Source organism: Elephantulus edwardii, unplaced genomic scaffold (genome assembly GCF_000299155.1).
Source record: "Elephantulus edwardii isolate Elephantulus edwardi_28Jun2011 unplaced genomic scaffold, EleEdw1.0 scaffold00145, whole genome shotgun sequence".
NCBI classification, from domain to species: Eukaryota; Metazoa; Chordata; class Mammalia; order Macroscelidea; family Macroscelididae; genus Elephantulus; species Elephantulus edwardii.
Genome location: NW_006399895.1, coordinates 6,622,760 through 6,642,845, shown reverse-complemented (window position 1 = coordinate 6,642,845; position 20,086 = coordinate 6,622,760). Strand labels below are relative to the sequence as shown.

The window sequence follows — 20,086 nt, the reverse complement described above, 5'->3', positions numbered from 1 at the left end:
TATCTATACAAATTAAAAAAATTAAAATATTTTCGAGCACTAGCTAAAACAAAACCTGTACTATCTTAGAATTTATGGGAGATGGTAAATTATACCGAAGAATTGAAGTAAGATTGAACTCTCTTGTTTCCAACGCCCCCACTAAATCGGTGGGGCTAATAACCTTTTTCTAAAGGTCATACGTTATTGAACAATGAGCCAGTTCTTAATTCTCTCAGATTTAATCCAGAGAAAACAGACAAGCATAAAATTGATGGATACTTAATCCCAGAAGTAAATTGGCTTATGAAGAAGGAAAATAAAAGATGTGATTGGAATTTATAGTCTCAGTATGTATTGGTTACACAATTTGCATTGAAACATGCTAAGTGAAAATATTTCTTAAAATATGTGGTATGCTGTTTATTTGACTATAGACTGTTTTAGCTTATTTTAAATATTTAGGGAAGAAATGCAACAGTTATGTGGAATTAGAAGCTATATAGAAACATGTCAATTTCTGTGTTTCCCTATAAGGATTCAGTGGTTGGGAATGCTAGATTGTAGTGTGGAGAGTGCTGTTGTAGGCAGCGCAAGACTTGGATTTTACTGTTGACTATATCACTCAATAACCTTTTGATCTTGGGCATGTGGCTTTATCTTGACGATAGTTAAGTTAGACTAAAATTTTCTCTAGCTTTAAAAGTTTACGCTTAAAAAAAAAAAAAAAGTTTACGCTTCTCCAAATAGTATTGTGAATAGGACAGGTAGATTTCCTGGTTAGATTTTGCAAGCAAGAGTTTTACATAATGAGTAAGTCATAATACTATTTATTATTATTGGATTGCTTTCTTCCAGAGACTTGAGGGGCTCTCTGATAGCACTACTTCTTAGAATGTGAACCTTATGTTCACATCCTTTTCCAGTTTTTATTTGCTATTTGAGCACTGCAAAGGATTTTAGGAAAAAATGATACAATAATGTATCTAAATGCTTATTTGTGATCCTGAAATTAAATTTGCTTCCAGAGTTAATAGCCAAGGCAAATCTTGGTGGTGTTTTGCACTTTCAGTCAAATAGGAAATCCTCTCATTTTAACGTTTAAAAAAATGTTTTATGCAGAGTAAATTGATCATATTTTCTGTATTAAAAATCCAGATTAATCTCTAGTTATCCCAGATTTACTATGTTGTTGTTGTTAAGTGCTGTCAAGTGAGTAAAGATTATGGTGACCCTATGAACAACAGACCTGAATCTAGTCCTGTCCTGTGCTATCCTCATCCTCTGACATACTTGAGTCCATTGCTGCAGTCACTGTGTCAGTCCATTTCATTGGGAGTCTTACTCTCCTTTGCAGACCTTCCATCTTGCAGCTTTCCAAATATGTCTTCCCTTTCCAAAGAGTAGCCTCTCCTAGCAATATGCCCTAATTGTGCTCAAATTTAAATCAACTAGTTTTTAAAATTTTTATTCATTTAATGAACGTTTACAGAGACTTTGGATTTCCATTCATTCATTGTTGCACTTTTCCCCCCTGCCCAACCTCCCCTTGCTCCCAGTTCACTCTTCTCTTTGAAAAATAAGTGAAAAATTCTTTCATTGGTATACAATCCCTCCCCTCAAGTCCACTCCACTATTCAGCCTTTGTTCTGGACTCCTGTCATGACAATAATACCTAATCATATATCCCTTTTAAACAATTCTCTCCCTCATCTGTTTCAATCCAGTATACATAATTTATCCCATCTTTCTCAGTCTCCCCCAACCGTGATGTCAGTCCCGCTTTACAACAGTGGAACTATGCAGTATTTGTCCTTTTGTTCCCGAGAAATTTCACTCAACATAATGTCCTCCAGGGTCACCCATTTTGAATATTTCATGAGTTCTTTGTTTTTCAATGCAACGTAGTATTCAATTGTTTGAATATAACAGACCTTCTCTATCCATTCGTTTGTTGATGGGTATTTAGGTTGTATCCAACTCCTGGCTATTGTGACCAAAGCTGCGATAAACATGAGTGTGCGTATATCTGCTTGGGTGGCGGTTATACAGATGATATGATAGTATACTTAGAAAACCCTAAAGATCAGCAAGAAAACTACTGGACATAGTTGACCAATTCAGCAAAGTGGCAGGATACAAGATCAACATATAAAAATCAGTTGGATTTCTCTACAGTGACAAAGAAAATACAGAGCTGGAGCTAAGAAAATCAGTACTCTTCACAATAGCTAATCACAAGATTAAATACTTGGGAATAAATCTATCCAGAAACACAAAGGATCTATTCAAAGAAAGTTGCCAAACATTACTACAAGAAACGAAAGGGATCTTGAGAGGTGGAAAAATACCCTTTGCTCATGGATAAGAAGACTCAATATTGTGAAAATAGCAATACTACCAATGGCAATTTACATGTTCAATGCAATCCTAATACAAATACCAATCCCATTCTTCAAAGAGATGGAAAAGGAAATCTCTAGTTTCATTCAGAATGGAAAGAAGCCCCAAATAAGCAAAGCACTTCTTAAAAAGAGAAACAAGGTAGGAGGCATCTCACTCCCTGATTTCAAATCTTACTACACTGCCATGGTGGTCAAGACAGCATGGTACTGGTACAATGACAGACACGTAGGAAAGTGAAATAGAATTGAGAATCCAGAAATCAGCCCATCTACCTATGATCAGGTGATTTTTGGTACTGGTAGACAGACATGTAGAATTGAGAATCCGGAAATCAGCCCATCAACCTATGGTCAGACGATTTTTGACAAGGAGCTGAAATCAGTTAAGTGGGGAAACGACAACCTTTTTAGCAAACAGTGTTGGCAAAATTGGAAAACTATCTGCAGGAAACTCAAGCAAGATCCACACCTCACTCCATACACAAAAAAACAACTCAAGGTGAATCATGGACTAAGTACTAAAACTAAGGACTATAAACTTCATTAAAGAAACACTTAGAAGAACTCTAGAAGTCCTGATCCACAAAATAAACCAACTCTTAAACATGATTTTCCTGCTTTTGTCACAGTTAATGGCTCTAAACCGAAAATGGTTTTAAGTAGCTACTTACATTTTATTTACAAAGTCTGGTTCCAGTTTCAAACCATTTATTTGTTCCCTTAAGTCTTTGACCATGAAAGTTAGCTAACATTTGAGTCTGCCCTCATCACTCCTGAGGAAGAAGATGGTCACTGTTTTCACACTAAAGATCATTTATCATTTTTAGCATTTAAAAAATGTAATCATAAGGATAAACCAATGTAACTTTGTTAAAAAGAATATCAGTTAACCAAACACTTTATTTTACCAAGTATGCCAAATTTTTGTTTTACTGTTTTTTTTTTGTTGTTTTTTTTAAACTTCAGAGATAAAGATTGATGTCTGAAAAAACCAGTTTTGACACATTGTTAATACATATAATTAGGTCAATGTTAGAAATCAAGTGAATGAAATTTATTTAGACTTTACTATAACTTATAAATATTACATTTCCATCACAACAATTATCTAAAAAAATAATTTTCAGTAACATTACTCAGTTGGAAATGTAAAGTTCTGCTTCCTAAGTTTGAAAATGTTTAGAGTTAACAAAAATGCTATTACTAAATTACAGAATCATTTGTTGTTAGGCACGTCAAGTTGACTCTATAATTTATCGTAACCCTTTGTACAGCAAAATGAAACCCTGCCTTAACCTAAACCATCTAAATTGACATCTGCTGTTGTCAAGCATGTTTTGTCTTCTTTTCACCTTTGGGTATTATGTCTTCTGTACACTGTTTTTGTTGTTTTGTGCCATCGAGCAACCCTATGTACAATAGCTCTTAATCCTGCTGTTGTCGTTGATCTTTTTTTTTAGTAAGCGCTTTAAGTCGTCTTTTAGCACATAGACTCGTGTTATCAGTAGTTTGGTAGAATTATAAAACATGTTTAGTTTGCATTCAACTCTCTGTGCTGCTGTCTTCCCCTACTTTCCCCCATAAACTGCTTCAAAAAGGGAGAAAGAATAATATTTTGTGATACTATAAAAAAAAAGGAAACAGTAGTTCATTTATAGAGAACTACTAGAAATACAAGCTGGGTTTAGAAGAAGCCGTGGCACTGGGGATATTACCACAAATGTCAGCTAGATCTTGACTAGGAGCAGGGAGTACCAGCAGAATATCTATCTGTGTTTCACTGACTAAACAAAGGCATTTGACTGTGTGGAGCACTACAAATTGTGACTAACCTTGAGAAGAATGGGAATCCCAGAACACCTCATTGTGCTCATGCTAAACCTATACTTGGACCAGGAAGCGGTCGTCAGAGCAGATCAGGAAAACACTGCATGGTTCAAAATCAGGGACGTAGTTGATCAGGGATGCATCTTTTTTCCATACATTTTCAAATCTGTGTGTGGAACAAATCATTCAAGAGGCTGGACTTTATGAGGAGGAAGGTGGCATTAGGACTGGAAAAAGACTCATCACCAACCTTCGTTAAGCAGACGACACAGCCTTGCTCACCAAAACTGAGGAGGACCTAAAATGTTTTACTGCAGAGGGCCAAGGACTGTAGTCTTCAATATGGATTAAAGCTCCGTATCAAGAAAACAAAGATTCTCACTACTGTAACAGTTGGCAGCATTGAAGTAGATTTAGAAAATACTTAGATTGTTAATTTCCATTTACTGGGTTCCACAAGCAACAGTCTTTGCACCAGCAGTCATGAAATGTTTACATTAGGAAAATGTACTGTCAGGACCTTTCCAGATGCTAAAGAGCAGCAATATCAGTCTAGAGATGAAGGTGTGCTTGATCCACGCCATGGTCTTCGTAATTACCCATTATGCATCAGAGAGTTGGTCAGTGACCAAAGATGAGAGAAGCATTGATGCCTTTGAGTTATGGTGCTAGAGAAATGTATTATACCATGGACTGCCGAGAAAACTAAGAGGTCTATCCTGGTGATGGTAAGACCAAGCTTTTCCTTCTAGGCAACGATTCTGTGGCTCTGTATCACATACTTGATGCATATTGCCAAGAGGTACCAGTGTTTGGAGAAAAATGCCAAGCTTGGAAAGGTAGAGGGCCAGCAAAGGAGAGAGACCCCATATGAGATGAATTGACACAGTAACTGAGGTAATGAGGGTAGGTGTGTCAGAGACTGAGATTGGCCCAGGATAGAACAGGGTTTGGAACTGTTGCGCATAGGGTCACTATGAGTAACGGGGTTAATCACACTATACAGGATTATATACACAAAATCATGTAGGGTGAACTTTAGAGCTCTCAACAATATTTTTTTTTCTAGTATTAAGTAGTTCTTGTTATTGCTGAGCACCATTGAGTCGGAACTGACCCATAGCTGACCCTCCAGGGGATTTTCAGAGGCAGTTAGTCTCACAGAAGGAGATTACCATCCTTCTCCCATGGAGCAGCTGGTGGATTCAAACCACATGCCTTCAGAATTGCTATGCAGTTTCTTGCCACTAGGCCACAGCTCTCAGCTGTAGTAATTTTGATGCATGTGAACTCCACCTGAGTCATACAGTCAAGAGATAATGAATTTCTCCTACCTGTCCTCTCAGAAATAGAGAAAGTCACACTAGGAGAATTTCAGTCTGGTTTGTCTTTCCCATCACCACCTACACCCCTAGATCCACCAGGGATGAAAAGAAGCCTCATAGTATTGAGATACTGGTTCCTGTTTGTCAGACTACCCACAGGAAATAACATAATTGAGAGTTTTTATTTTATAGACACAGAAAAAAAGAATATACCTAATAGTGATCATGGGAGAAGTGGTAGTAGACATGGTCACCAAATTTAGTGAATGTGAAAACAAAGCGTACCAGCATCCAAAAGCCATGTGAGGCTTGTGCCACAGACCTTTCTTTATTTGTTAGGATGCTGTTTTCTGCATTCTTCACCAACTATGAAGAACCCAGGTATATACATGAAATGATAAAAAGAAGATTCGGTGTGTGTACCACTTATGTTTTCAGAAACACATGAATGTGGTGATAATATTAAAGCACCAAAGAATGAAGAGTGGTAAAAATTAGTTGAGACCTAGACAAGAGGTATAGCTATAAGTATTCTTATTTTTTATTCTTTACTAAAAAACAAGTGTTCTCTTAATTTGACGGTACATGACCATAAATTTTTCTAGTATACTACAATGTTGCTGATCAATTCTAATTTCCCTTTTGCTCCCCAACTTCAGAAACCTGTGATTAAGAACTTAAACTTTGAACTAGACAGCATTAATATGTATCCCATCTCTGTTCTTTACTACCTTTGTCTGTGTGATTTTAGACAAGTTCCTTAAATTTACTGTGCTTCAGTTGGCCCATCTCTAAAATAGGGATATTAATACTAGGTGAATATTAATCATTAGGTGGTTGTAAATATTAAATAAGTGCTTGTATCACTGCCTGGTACGTAGTGTATATGTAAGTGCTTGTTTACGTAAATATTTTTTACATAAAACTTCCATAGAAATTAAATACATTTAAATTAATATTCTTTGCAGATCTGCTTCATTCTAAGTGTTGTTGTTGTTGTTGTTGTTATGTGCTGTCGAGTCGCATGCAACTCATAGTGACCCTATGTACAACAGCCCTAAACTCTGCTCTGTCCTGTGCCAGTCACACTGTCTCTGACACTCCCATCCCGATTACCCCAGTCACTGAATCAGTCCACCTCATAGAGGGCCTTCCCCTCCTGCACTGTCCCTCCACCCTCCCAAGCATGATGTCCTTCTCCAAGGACTGGTCTCTCCTTACAACATGTCCAAAGTATGTTAGATGGAGCCTCAGAACCCTTGCCTCCAAGGAGCCACCCGTTTAACCCTTTCCAGGATGAATCTGTGTTTTCCTTGCAGTCCGTGGTACCATACCTCAATATTCTTCTCCAGCACCACAGCTCAAAGGCATCAATTCTCCTTCTATCCTCCTTGGTCATTGTCCAACTCTCTGATGCATAACAAGTGATAGCAAAGACCATGACCTGTATCAGATGCACCTTAATCTCCAGAGAGACACCATTGCTCTTCAGTACTTTGGAGAGGTCCCTAGCAGCAGACTTCCATCGCAGTACGCCTTTTAATTTCCTGGCCACTGGTGCCAAGGGTGTTGACTGTGGAGCCAAGCAAACTAAAGCTGTGAGCATTCTAAGTGTAATGACTAAGAATTATTTATATACCCAATCATATATAGCATTTCGTGTTTCATTTTATATTTATAAAGGATATAAATAAATCTTTTCTCCTCTGAGCTGTCCATTTTGTTATTCTCAAAAATATTTTTTATTTTCTTATTATTTTGTTTCTTTACTGAGAAGCTCTGTTGGCTTAGTAGTAAGAAGCTGTGCTGCAATTTTATTTTTTTTTATGCTTATGAGGTTTATTTGGGAAGTAGAAGGAATAGACCATCAATTACTCAAGTGCAAGTTCAATCTGATATTTAAGAAAATGAAAACAAGTCCACAAGAACCAAAATACAAACATTAAGTCTATCCCATCTGAATTTAAAAATCATCTCAAAAACAGATTTGAGGCATTAAACCTTAATGACCATTCAATGAATTGTAGGATGACAACAAGGATATCATCCATGAAAAAAGCAAAAAGTCATTACAGAGACAGCAGAGAAAGAAAAGAAAATAGTGGTGCTGGAGAAGGGTACTGAACATACATTCATGGACTACCAAGAGAACAAAGAGGGTTGTCTTGGAGAGGTGAACCAGTGTGCTGTCGGAGGCAAGAATTTTGAAGCTTTGTCTCACATATTTTGAGCATGTATCCAGGAAAGACTAGTGCATGGAGAAGGACATCATGCTTGGAAGGTTAGAGGGTCAGTGCAGAAGAGAAAGACCCTGGATGAGATGGATTGACACAGTGACTCTGGCAATGGGGTCAGGTGTGTCTGAGATGGTGAGGTTGGCTCAGGATAGAGCAAGGTTCAGAGCCATTGTTCATTGAGTCACTATCAGTCATAGTTGGCTTGATGGCACAACAACAATAGCAACATAATAACTATGAACAACACGTCAGAACCTTGCCGTATCCTGAATCATCCTCATGACCTCAAAAATGCTTGAGTCCATTGTTATAGTCACTGTTTTTTTTCTATAATTATATTTTATTAATTTTCATAAACATTTACAGAGATTTGGGGTTTCCATTCATTCATTGTTGCACTATTCTCTCTACCCTCCTCCCAGTTTGTTCTCAATAAAAGTGCATCTAAATTCCAAAATCAATCTCCATAATAGTCTATGTGTTTCCTACTGCCAAAGGGGCCCTTTAGAGTAGTGAGAGAAGATCTTCACCCTGAAACCCACAGCGTCCCTTTTCAGCAGGAAGTAGCTAAGAGAATATGCCATCCCCTTTTCCTTATGACTCAGGGTGAAGTCTCTCTCAGGGAGGAGTGATAGGGAATGGCAAAGGACACACTGACAAAGAAGATTAATCAGAACTGGCTTTGACAAGCACTGTGGCATTTGGACAAAAACAAACTGTGCTGCAATTTTAAAGGCATGTGGTTAGAATCTACCAACTTCTCCGAACGAGAAGGATGAACAATCTCCCATGGGCTCTACTGCCTCTGAACATCCACCAGAGGGTCAATTCTGACTAATTGGCAAACAAAAATAATATCCAAACAACAAACAATTTTGTTACAAAAATTTTGTCCTTGCTTAGTACAGTATATTTCTACAATAGATTTATTTGCTTAGTAAAATAAAGTTGGGAAAGAATAATGACATTCACTTGACTAATTGGGATTCAAGCGGGAAGAATAAAAGTTGATTGAAGATGGTGGAGCTTGAAATAGATGTTAGTGATATTAATGGTAGGTAGGGATTGCTGTTATGCTTACAAACTATTGCCTTGATTGATGACATTTCTTAGAGGGCATTTATTTTATTGAAGAGAATACTCTTTGCACACTTGTACTGCATGACCTTCTGCAAGTTCCTGAACCTTTTTGTATCTCAGTTTTCTCATCTCTAAACTTAAAGTAATTTTACATTTAAAATTATTTTGGTGAATGTGAAATGTGATAATTATTATTAAATGTTTTTGTTCACTTGCTGATACAATTACATGAAAGCTGTTATTATTATTACCACCACCATTATCATTACTTCCAAGTATGTAATAATTCATTGTGCATTTTTCCCTTTTTTTTTTAAAATTGTGAAACACATATATGGGGATACAAGGGAATGAGGGTTGGAAGCAGAAGGGTGAGGATGGGCAGGGATGAAATCATAGGGCTGCACAATTTGGTGGGTGGGAGGAGTAGGTGAAGGAAATGAGAAAGATCCAGCAGGGACCAGAAGAGATAGGGTAATGGGTAAGCATAGTCCTATGATGATTATTATTATTTTTTTAACTAAGAAATTATCTTATTCACTTGTGGGTTTCTCATTTGGTGATGGGGCACAGACTCTCTGGCTTCATGTGGAACAGGGGCGTTGATGTGAAGGGAGAAGGGGAGCCCACTTTAACACCTTACTGGTGGTCCTGGGTTGAAGCCGCATGCCTTCTTGTTCTGTTGGAAGATATTTTCCTGACATTTACTGCCCTCTGGACTGCAGAGTGTTTGCAAAGGTGGGCCCAGTGGGGATGGCTGGCTGAACCCTGAGGCTCCACCCCCTTCGCTTCCTTAGCATCCTTCCTTCCTTATTTCCCTTTTGTCTCTTGAACTGGGTTCAGGGTTCAAGTCTGCAGTAAAATTCAGTGTTAAGGTTACCTATAGGAAAGAGAGCAAACCTAGGGAGAACAAACTTCTGAGATAAAAATAGAAGGGCTTTGAAGGTGTTACTTACAGGTGTAGTGGGGGAGAAGGTGGAGGAAATTGGCTTAGATAAAATTCTTTGTGTACACTAGGCAATTTTCCCTAGCAACCTGAATCCTCTTCCCAGAGGCCTGTGGCATACCCTGAGGGCCTAGAGGCTCACTCACTTCAAGGGTCTGTCTGAAGGCTCACCCCAGGGCCCAGCGGCTCTCCCCAAGGGCAGAACAGTTCTCCATGAGGCAAGGTGGTGGTGGTGGTGTTATGTGCCATTCTTTCGACCCTATGTACAACAGCCCTAAACCCTGCATGATGTCCCTCTCCTTGGACCTATCTCTCCTTACAACATGTCCAAAGTATGTCAGACGAAGCCCCAGAATCCTTGCCTCCAAGGAGTAGTCTGTTTTAACTCTCTCCAGGATGAATCTATTTGTTTTCTTGGCAGACCAGGGTACATTCAATACTCTTCTCCAACACCACAGCTCAAAGGCATCAATTCTCCTTCTGTCCTCCCTAGTCATTGTCCAACTCTCCAATGCATAACAAATGATAGCAAAGACCATGGCCTGTATCAGGCGCATCTTAGTCTCCAGAGAGACACTGTTGCTCTTGAGTACTTTAGAGAGGTCCCTTACAGCAGACTTTCCCATCGCAACACGTTTTTTGATTTCCTGGCTACTGGTGCCAAGAGTGTTGACCGTGAAGCCGAGCAAACTGAAGCTGTGAACAATCTCAATCTCTTCGCCATCCATCCTGATGCTACCGATTGGTCCAGTGGTGAGAATCTTTGTCTTCTTGACAGTGAGCCTCAGTCCATATTGAAGGCTGCAGTCCTTGACCCTCTGTAGTAAGTGCATGAGGTCCTCCTCAGTTTCAGCGAGCAGGGTTGTGTCATCTGCATAATGCAGATTGTTGATAGATCTTCCACCAATCCTAACGCCACGCTTCTCCTCATAGAGCCCAACCTCTCTGATAATCTGCTCTGCATACGGGTTGAAAAGGTATGGAGATAGGATACATATCTGGCATACACCCTTCCCAATTTTGAACCATGCGGTGTTACCCTGCTCTGTTCTGACAACTGCCTCTTGGTTCAAGTATAGGTTTTGCATTAGCACGATTAAATGTTCTGGGATTCCCATTCTTCTCAGAGTCAGCCACAGTTTGTTATGATCCACACAAACGCCTTTTGTGACATACCCCTTTATCAAAGTTTGTCTTCCCTCCCCCCTCAAGGTCTAGACCCTGCACCTCACTGAAGACCATGACCAGGGACAGCACTCCCAGTTCTAGTGCCACCACCATTGCTCCCCTCCCCTCCACCAAGTGGTCAGATTGCAATTCTAAGTAGACATCACTACCTTAGCCCTTCACAAATGGAGAAGGGGCTCTGAGAGTGGTGAACATACCCTCCCTACGTTTAAACAATACTTGGCAGCAGTAGTCAAGAGATCAAAAGATGTGTGTATTCAGGAGAACTGTAATCTCTGTTGTTAAGTATCAAATTGTAGACAACTCGTAACAACCCTTACCAATCCATGTGTTGATGATAATCTTCTCTGGCCTTTCCAGGGAAATCTTCACTGATAGCAAGATGCTTTCCCTTATCAAGTCCTTCACCTCCCATGGCTTCATGGCGTTGCCCTTGCACCCCCACAGCTTCCTCACATGTGTTGGGGACCCACAGCTCCTGGCATTGGCAGTTGCCAGCCATGTGGCGGCTCCGTCATACCGGCTGTGTGGCCCAGCAGCCCCATGGGGTTGTGGTAGCCTGGGCTTGGCGGCAGGCAGCACAAGGAAGTGGGACTCACCCGTGTTCCTTTGAGAAGCCCCGTCCTCGTGACGTTGTGCTTCAGTTCACACTGATGACCGGCAGTCAGCTGCCTGGCTGTTTGGGTATGTATAAGTTGCTTGGCCTGCTTCTTTGTGGCTCGCCACACCTCCTACTCCTCATGCTGCGTCTCTTGCCGCCGTCTTGGTTCCCTCATTGGGCATTTTAATGCTTGTATTTAACTGATGCATAGGTTCTGTTTCTGTAATGTTACCCTGTCATCTTGGTTTGTCTGCCTTCTTAACTCTGCAACCTAAGTTTGGCCAAGCTAAAATGAAATGCCAAAGTACATTCAGATTTATAACTTGATGATAGTGTTTGTAGGAGAGCCCTTTGATATTCTCTGTAGGCAAGAGTTTTTCCTTCTTTAAGTTTACTAGGTAAATGAGTTTATGTGTTGTTTCTGTTGTTGTGTACCATTGAGTTGGAACTGACTCATAAATGACCCTCTAGTGGGTTTTCATAGGCAGTAAATCATATGAAAAGTTATTTCTTATTTTTCTACCACAGAGAAGCTGATTGATTCAAACTGAGCCTTTTGGTTGGCAGTGCAGTTCTTCACCACTTAGTCACCAGAGATTCTTAAGATCTTTTGGAGGTAACCACTAATTGGTGGCACACTAACTGTGCCTCCCTTGCCCTGTTTACATCCCTGTTCCTTACCTTTAACTATGCCTAGGAATAGCAGAAATGGCTTGAGGATCTTGAATTTTATTTAAAGCACCATCATTGACTATTATTTGGCATTTTGGTAATGAACAGTCTTCAAGTCATATATAATGCGGGAGTCAGTGTGTTGTATTAAAGAAATACCATTGAATTTGTAAGTAGAGTAGTTGGGTTTTGTTTGTTTTGATTATAATTTTTATAATTTTTTTGTTTATACTAAGGTTTTATCTTTTCTTTGTAATATTTACATAATGTAAGAATCCTAGTCATTGTTGCTCTTCCTTCCATCTGTGTTTTATACAGCGTGATGTTATCATTCTTGTGTGCTTTCAAGTCAGAACCAGTTCATTGCTGACTCTTCAGTTGGGTTTCAGAAACTATAAATCCCTGGCTTGCTTTCTCCCAAGGAGCAGCTGATGGACTTCAGCCGCTTGACTTTGGATTGGCATCACAACTCTTTACCACTAGGCTGCAGTAGAATTTTAAAATCAAGAAGTTACATTACCATTTGCTTTTGAGTCCATTCTGAATTTATGGCCACTTCTTGCCTTTCTTCCAAGGAACCTCTGAGTGAACTTGAATCTCCTGTGTTGTTTAACAGATGAATGCTTTAGGCATTATCAGTACTTAGAGACTCTTTGGAAGATTTGTTGGTGATTTTTTATGTCCAGTCTCCTTATTTTGTATATGAGAGGACTGAAATTTCCCTAGGCTTTGTAACTAATTCATGAACTAGGAACTAGTCATTCATTTGCATGAACCAAGATGGTCTGAATCTAGTGTTTATTAAACCCTCTAATCTTAGTAGGAAGCCCAAGTGCTGTGGTGGATTAAACTTTGGACAATGATTAGAAGGCTGTTGGTTGGAATCTTACATCCTTTCTGTAGGACACAGATAAGACTGCTTCCTTAAGCTATATAGCCCTGGAAACTGTAAGGCACAGCTTTGCAGTGCCTTGTAGGATCACTGTGAGCCAGAATCAGCTTGACACAGCAATGAGTTTGGATTTGGTTTTAGTATTTCTCAGATGTAGGAAGAACTATTATCTTAAACTTTTTGCCATATACGGAAGGACTCTGGGGGGCAAGATCTGCAACTGTTAATACAAAAGAGGACATGGGACATACTATGCTAAATTTTTACCCAGAAAATATAGAGCCTTGTAAGATAGACTAGCTTTTTGATGTGTCAAATGCGTTAATTGTTACCCATCTCGGGCGGTGTTTGGTGGAACTCCCCAATTAAAACAAGCGTGAAAGCAGGAGTGGCATCCACTTCTGTAATAGTTTGCTTCTGGAAACCCTATAAAACCCCCTGGAGAGAGGATGAGAGTCACACAAGTGTTGAGGTCTTTCATTCATAGGGTCGCTATGAGTCGCCTATGACTCGACAGCACTTAACAACAAGGTAGACTTGTATAGAATTTAGGGGTTTGAGAATTTAATATCCATCTGAGTGAGTTTTGTTTCTGGCACTCAACTGTCTTGAACAGTGTGACTCTGGTCAAATTAATACTCTTTGTGGCAGTTTTTACCTCTTTCCCTTCTATAAAGGGGGGAAATTGTTACTAATAATAACATCTTGACTGTTCAAGACATGGGCCTGTTAGTGGAGAAGGGGAAAACCAGTTATGTAATGATGAGTTGGCATTAAAATGCTGTTGTATGTGATTCAGCACTAAATAATTTTAGGGACTTTTCCTTGAGGGATATGCAATAAGTATGATTTGAAACATTTCATTTTAATACATGTACAATAATTTATGCTACCTATAATAATGAATTTTTTTACATAGGGTTTTCAGAGGCCTGCTGTTTCAGAAGTGGATGGCCAATCCTTCTTCCTAGTCTGTCTTAATGTGAATGTTCAGATTTAGAAAAGTATCAGACAGACCAGCAAGTTAAAGGTATATACCTTATTGTGGAGTTAACGATTAGTGTCAGTGTTGTCCCTGCCTTTGGCACACGAGTCTTTACTCACTTATTTCCCTGCTCCACCATCCACAGGATACCCATCCACTTCTACCCACTCCCTTCACATCTCTCACCTATTGACCAGCCCTTGATCTGATAGCTTATATATGAAGCTTCCTTGGCTTCTGTGATTCCAAACACATCAGCTGCTCATAGTTCCTTATGTAGGGACCAATGTCTCTGAAGTTTAATTGTAATGTTTCCAGAGCAAAGGTGATGCATCCTGTAGAACTGGTGTGTAGATATGTTTTTCTTGGCCCGATGGCCTGAACGAACGCCGTGCAGTTTTGGCGTCTTCAGTGTTAACCTGAGACTTCTAGGAAAACAAACAGATCTGTCCTGGATGGCTCCTTGGAGGCAAGGATTCTGAGGCTCCGTCTAACATACTTTGGACATGTTGTGAGCAGAGACCCGTCCTTGGAGAAGGACATTATGCTTGGGAGGGTGGAGGGTCAGCGCAGGAGAGGAAGGCCCTCTATGAGGTGGATTGATTCAGTGACTGGGATAATCGGGATAGGAGTGTCAGAGACAGTGCGATTGGCACAGGACAGAGCAGAGTTTAGGGCTGTTGTACATAGGGTCGCTATGAGTTGCAAGCGACTCGATGGCACATAACAACAACAACATAATAATGAAGGGATGTCGTGGTTCACTTTATTTTGAAAGCGCCAGTAGAGGTCATTTGCCACCTGGTTTTCAGGAGCACACACAGACAACAGCATAATTGACCACACCAGGTACAAAACAAAAAATACATGGTTCAAGAGTTGGTACAAAGTTGGAGCCTCTTAAGTATTTTAAGCAAAGCCACAGAGTGGGGATTTGGAATCAGAGAAACAAAAATAAATAAAAATTTAACTAAAGTAGACATAGTTTTCAGATGTGTGGACATTAAAACCAGACCATAAGATTATCTGGATGAAATTTATGTTATTTCTCTTTAAACTCCTGGGCCAGATCTGGAAGAAGAAAACTTTAATTTTACTTTTCATTCATGTGGAAGAGCTTGGCGAAGAACCACTCTGTTTTTTGATGGAGAGTTAGTCAATGGTAATATAATTAGAAAGAGCTCAGTAGATACAAGATAATAAATAGAACCTTAGTTCCCCTCATATGCTACCCATACAGAACACATGGAGGTCATGCTGACCTCAAAAATGTTATCCTAGCTGATGAGCCACATAGGTTAGTTCATAGACTCTTTGCAGTAGAGACCTTGAGCATGTCCAGAGGCAGAGGAAGCTGGTTTTTCTCCTCTTCCTGCCACCACAATGCAGTGGTTTCAAAGCTAGTCATGTCAGTAAGATGCTTAATGCTGTCAGCCTACTCTAAGGGTTCATGTTTCACTTAGAGAATCCAGGTAGCACAAATAGCTAAGTGCTCAGCTACTAACTAGAAGGTTGGTGGTTCAGTCCTATCCAGTGGCTCTATGAGAGATAGACTTGACTGTGCTTCTGTAAAGATTACAGCTAAGAAACCTCTGTGGAGCAGTTCTACTCTGCAACATGTGGTTGCTGTAAATTGAAAATTGAATTGATAAACAAAACCAATATGCTTATCACTTTTATGATGCTGAGATCTGTAAGTGAACTCAGTTTCAGAAATATGATTAGACAGACTTGCAAGTTCTATTTGTGTAAAGAGTAAGATTCTAAAACTTGAAAGTAACTCTGAAAGAGATCAGTGGAAAGGCTGTCATTTGGCAGGAAAAAACCCCATGATTATTAAATTAATTTCAGTGGTTACTGTGGGATTCCAGGGGAAGAGTAGATTACTTTAGACAGGGTGGTCAAGATTGATCTTACAGAAAAGAAAATATTTGAGCTTAATATTGTTGTAACATTTATATGAATAGAGTTAAAAAGAAAGCTACTTTTTGAATAACAATGATAGGGAAAAAAGTGTATAGTAAATCATCCTTACTCTCTAGTTAAATAGTGTTGATATTAAGCAGGTAACTTTTCTACATAAGAAATGTAATTTTCCACTGGAAAGTTGAGAGTAATTCAAAGTAGATTTTTTGCAAAGATTTTAAGAATTAAATGTTATTACAGTAAATACGGATTCTGGACCCAAAATGAAAACATGACAGGAAACAAGATGCTGTGTTATAATATTGCATAGGAACACTAAAGTACAATGAGACTTGCATTCGAGTGAGCAAAGCAAAATTGAAACAGAAAGGAGGGACCAGTGTCATTAAGGGGGAAAAATCTTACCATTGGCACAATTAAGAGACAGAGAAGCAGCTATAAAATTCTTTGGACTTCAGCTGTTAGAATGATGACTTTTTGACAAGTTAAGTCCAGTTGTGTTATGTAATCGCAAGACAGTTTGATTTTTATATTTTTCCCTTATAGTGGGAAAATATAGTCATGGTTATAAAATAATAAATATAGTTTAAACTTTTTGGCATTTGTCAGCATTGATTAGAAATAAAGTCTAGTTCTACTTTCTTAGGTAGGTGTTTTCTCTATTTCTTGCTAGTGTTTCTATTACTATAGGGGACAGAAAGTGTATAGGTTTTATAGATACTAGGAGTTCAAATGCAATAATTAGTAAGGACACACAAATTTTGAAATAGTGTTTTATGCCTCTTGATCTCAGGTACAAAACACAAGATGAAGCAGTTAAATAGCAAAGCCAGACAGGAGGGACAGAGAATTAAAGTAAGTGTTTTCTATATATTGCATCTGTGTTCCCACTAATCTCTCTGTTTTGTTATATAACTGCTCCTTCTAAATGTTCTGATTGTGAGGAGTAGAAAACTTCAACGAAGAACTATGGGTAAGAAAAAGGATATAGGTTAAAGTTAGGTTTCAATATATATGTGAGGATAAAAGTTTGGTCTTTGGTTCCAAACTGATATCTTAATATTCTTGAATAAGCAATATTTTGGATTATGGTCATACAAACTCTTTCCAAGTTTCTTGCCAGAAGATAACTAGAATAAAAGGAATCACATAGTGATTTTCTGTTTTATGTTAGTCAACGTTTCTATGTTTTCAGTCTAGCAATTCTTCATAGGCAGAATGCTTATTGTGATGCTCTCACATAGATCTTTTGCAAAGCACCTTTGTGCCAATTTCTCACCACACTCTGATGTTCATTTAGCTTTGATATGTCAAGGAAATAATATCTGTATCTGGACTGACCTTTAAAGTTCTCTCTTTTTTGAGAAAATTATCATTAATATTTGAGGTTAACAAGTAGAAAGCAAAACATTTAATCTTTGAATCTCTCTATAATTATTGAGCTTTTTCTCGAGATTCTCTTTAATAAATTTACATTAATTCGTAAGTATGATGACTTTTTATTCATGAGAGAATATATAGGGTAGATTATGACTGAATACATTTTTAGGTCAACACAGCTTATTTTGCTAATGGAATAATGATAAACTAGCACTTGTCACACTGTACAGTTTACAAAAGTACTTCCATATTGCTTATTTGGATCCTCAAAATCAGCTGAACTTCAAGAAGCCATTAAAAAAAATTATCTATTTTTAGAGATGAGGTAACTGAGGCTCAGAGAAGGTTGCCAGATATGAAACATTCAGTTAAGTAGTATAAACCAGGACTTGAACCCCACCTTTATTACTTTTAATTACTGGCATATTCTACCATTTCATAGTTGCTAAATATGAAAGAGGGAACGCTAGTAGTCTGGTGATAAAAAGTTGTGCTGCCAACCCAAAGGCAAGTGGTTCAATGGTTCATCTGTTCTATAGGGAAAAAAGTGGACTGTCTCCTTTTTTGTGATTTACTGCCTTTGAAAACTTTGTGGAGGGTCAGCTGTGAGTTGGTTCCAATTTAGTGGTACATAACAGCACCACATATAAAAGAGGCTCCCAAACAGTTATAATTTCTACTTGTCTAGAACTTTTAAGTACTGATTACTTACTTTAAGAGTTCTAATGTGATAACACTACTTTTATTATTCCTTATAAAAATATTTTTTCTATTTTACACATTAAAATGTGAGCCATGGGATGATTTATACAGACCAACTGGCTTTATCATTATATTTGATATTGGACAAGATAGATATTTAATAGCTGAGCCTCATATTTTTCATTTTCTTAAAAAATGATGTGTTTGATAAGAATTATAGGAAAATTAAATGGAGAAGCATTAAAAAGTATTTGGTGCAGTGTCTGGAATTTATTAAGCAATCTATAAGTATTCTGCTTTGTTCCTCTTTTTGCCTTCATGAAATCTTATCCATCCATCTTGATATGAAACCATGTTAGGAATCTCTTAATTCTTGGGTGTTCCTGGAGGGGCAGCTGTTTTGAATTCCTAGAGTATGTGTGAACAAAATAATAGATCTTCTATGGTATTTAAATGCCCACCAAGAGATTCTGTAAACCAAAACAATGAAATGCTGTTTATAAAATTCTATTGAAATTTAAGTTAGCTTCTTTACAGACTTTGAAATTTAGCTATTATTGGGGGAAAGCAACAAGATAATTGAGGTTCTGATTAACAGACTAAATTCTGAGGAGAAGACCGCTTCAGGTCTTCGTATCCATTTCAAAGTATGTCTGCAAACGAAGTTTTTGAGAACTAAATGAGCATATCTATGTCAAATGCTTAGATAACCAGTAAACATTAATTCACTCTGTATTATACTTTTGTTAACATACTCTTTACATTTTTATTCTGAGATGAACAAGCTTGTAGTATTTTCCTTCAATATAATGGATTGATGCTTAAACCTTCACTGCTATAAAATTAAAAGAATTCTCTTAATGAGGTTTTATATTATAATCAGTGTGTTACATTTTTGGAGCAAAACATATTCTTGATGGTTAGTATAGGTAATTACTTAGTGACTAAGGAAACAAGTACCAGCTGTCCAGAAACAAATATTTCTCAGCATTAGTATCATCTTCAGATGTTATTTAGTCATCTTTTCTAAGTCGTTATCATGTAAATATTGTTAATTCTTTCTCTTTTACATTGCTTTTCCTTACTATCTTTTTTGGAATCTTATGATATTCTTTTAAAGATTTGTACTCTATTATTTATGGACTGTTCATATTAAAGTCTGTCCCCCCCCCCCAGCTCCTTTTATTCATGAAGCATTTATTGAGATTCCAATATATTCTGGTCATTTGAACTCTGTAGACAAAACCAGCATTAGACCAACTGACTGGATAGTCCTATGAAACCATGACCCTGCATCTTCAGACCAAGAAAACGAATCCCATGGGGTGTTTAGACATGTTTAAGTAGTAAGAACAACTTAGCTTCTTTTCTCTCTCTCTCTCTCTCTGAGATATGTTACTGTTAAGAAGTGCTCTCCTCAACCCATAAATAAATAAAAGAAGCTAAAGTTGTTCATACTATTTAAACATGTCTAAATACCCCATGGGATTAATTCTCTTGGACTGCAGATGCAGGGTTATGGTTTCATAGGAAAATCCAGTCAGTTATGACTGAGTAAGTACTCTTTTATGTATTACATTTTCTTTATCCATTTATCTGTTGGTGGGTATTTTAGTGTTTTCACCTTTTGTTGTTGCGAAAAGTGCTTCAAAGACCATGTTTATGTATGTGCCTGTTCATGTCACTGCCTTTAGGAATATGGAGTATATTTTAAGAGGGAGGTTTCTAGGTTATATGATGCTTGCTCTTTGGATCTAGAAGTGGTTCTTCTTTGTGTAGGCTCACCATGAGCCCTGTCAATAGCACTTATCAGCAACAATAGTAGTGGTGGTTCTGTTTTTTATTTTATTTAAGAATCATCATAGATTGTGATTCTGATCAGTTTTAACTGTATGAACCCTCATTACTGCTACCTTGTCAGAAGGTCTAGAAGCCACAATT

At 38.1% G+C, this 20,086-nt stretch overlaps 1 protein-coding gene across 5 annotated transcripts in view; it reads left to right on the top strand.

Moving 5' to 3' along the window:
* The window catches only part of TCF12 (transcription factor 12), a 452,598-nt gene that overhangs the window by 151,225 nt on the left and 281,287 nt on the right, over window positions 1–20,086 (top strand). Inside the window, exon 4 of one of the 5 annotated variants that reach the window (XM_006894509.1) lies at window positions 16,857–16,918. The exons of the other annotated variants lie outside the window; for them this stretch is intronic. Within the exon in view, the coding sequence (XP_006894571.1) occupies window positions 16,857–16,918 (62 nt within the window). The remainder of the gene's footprint in view (window positions 1–16,856; window positions 16,919–20,086) is intronic. 5 annotated transcript variants of the gene reach the window in all.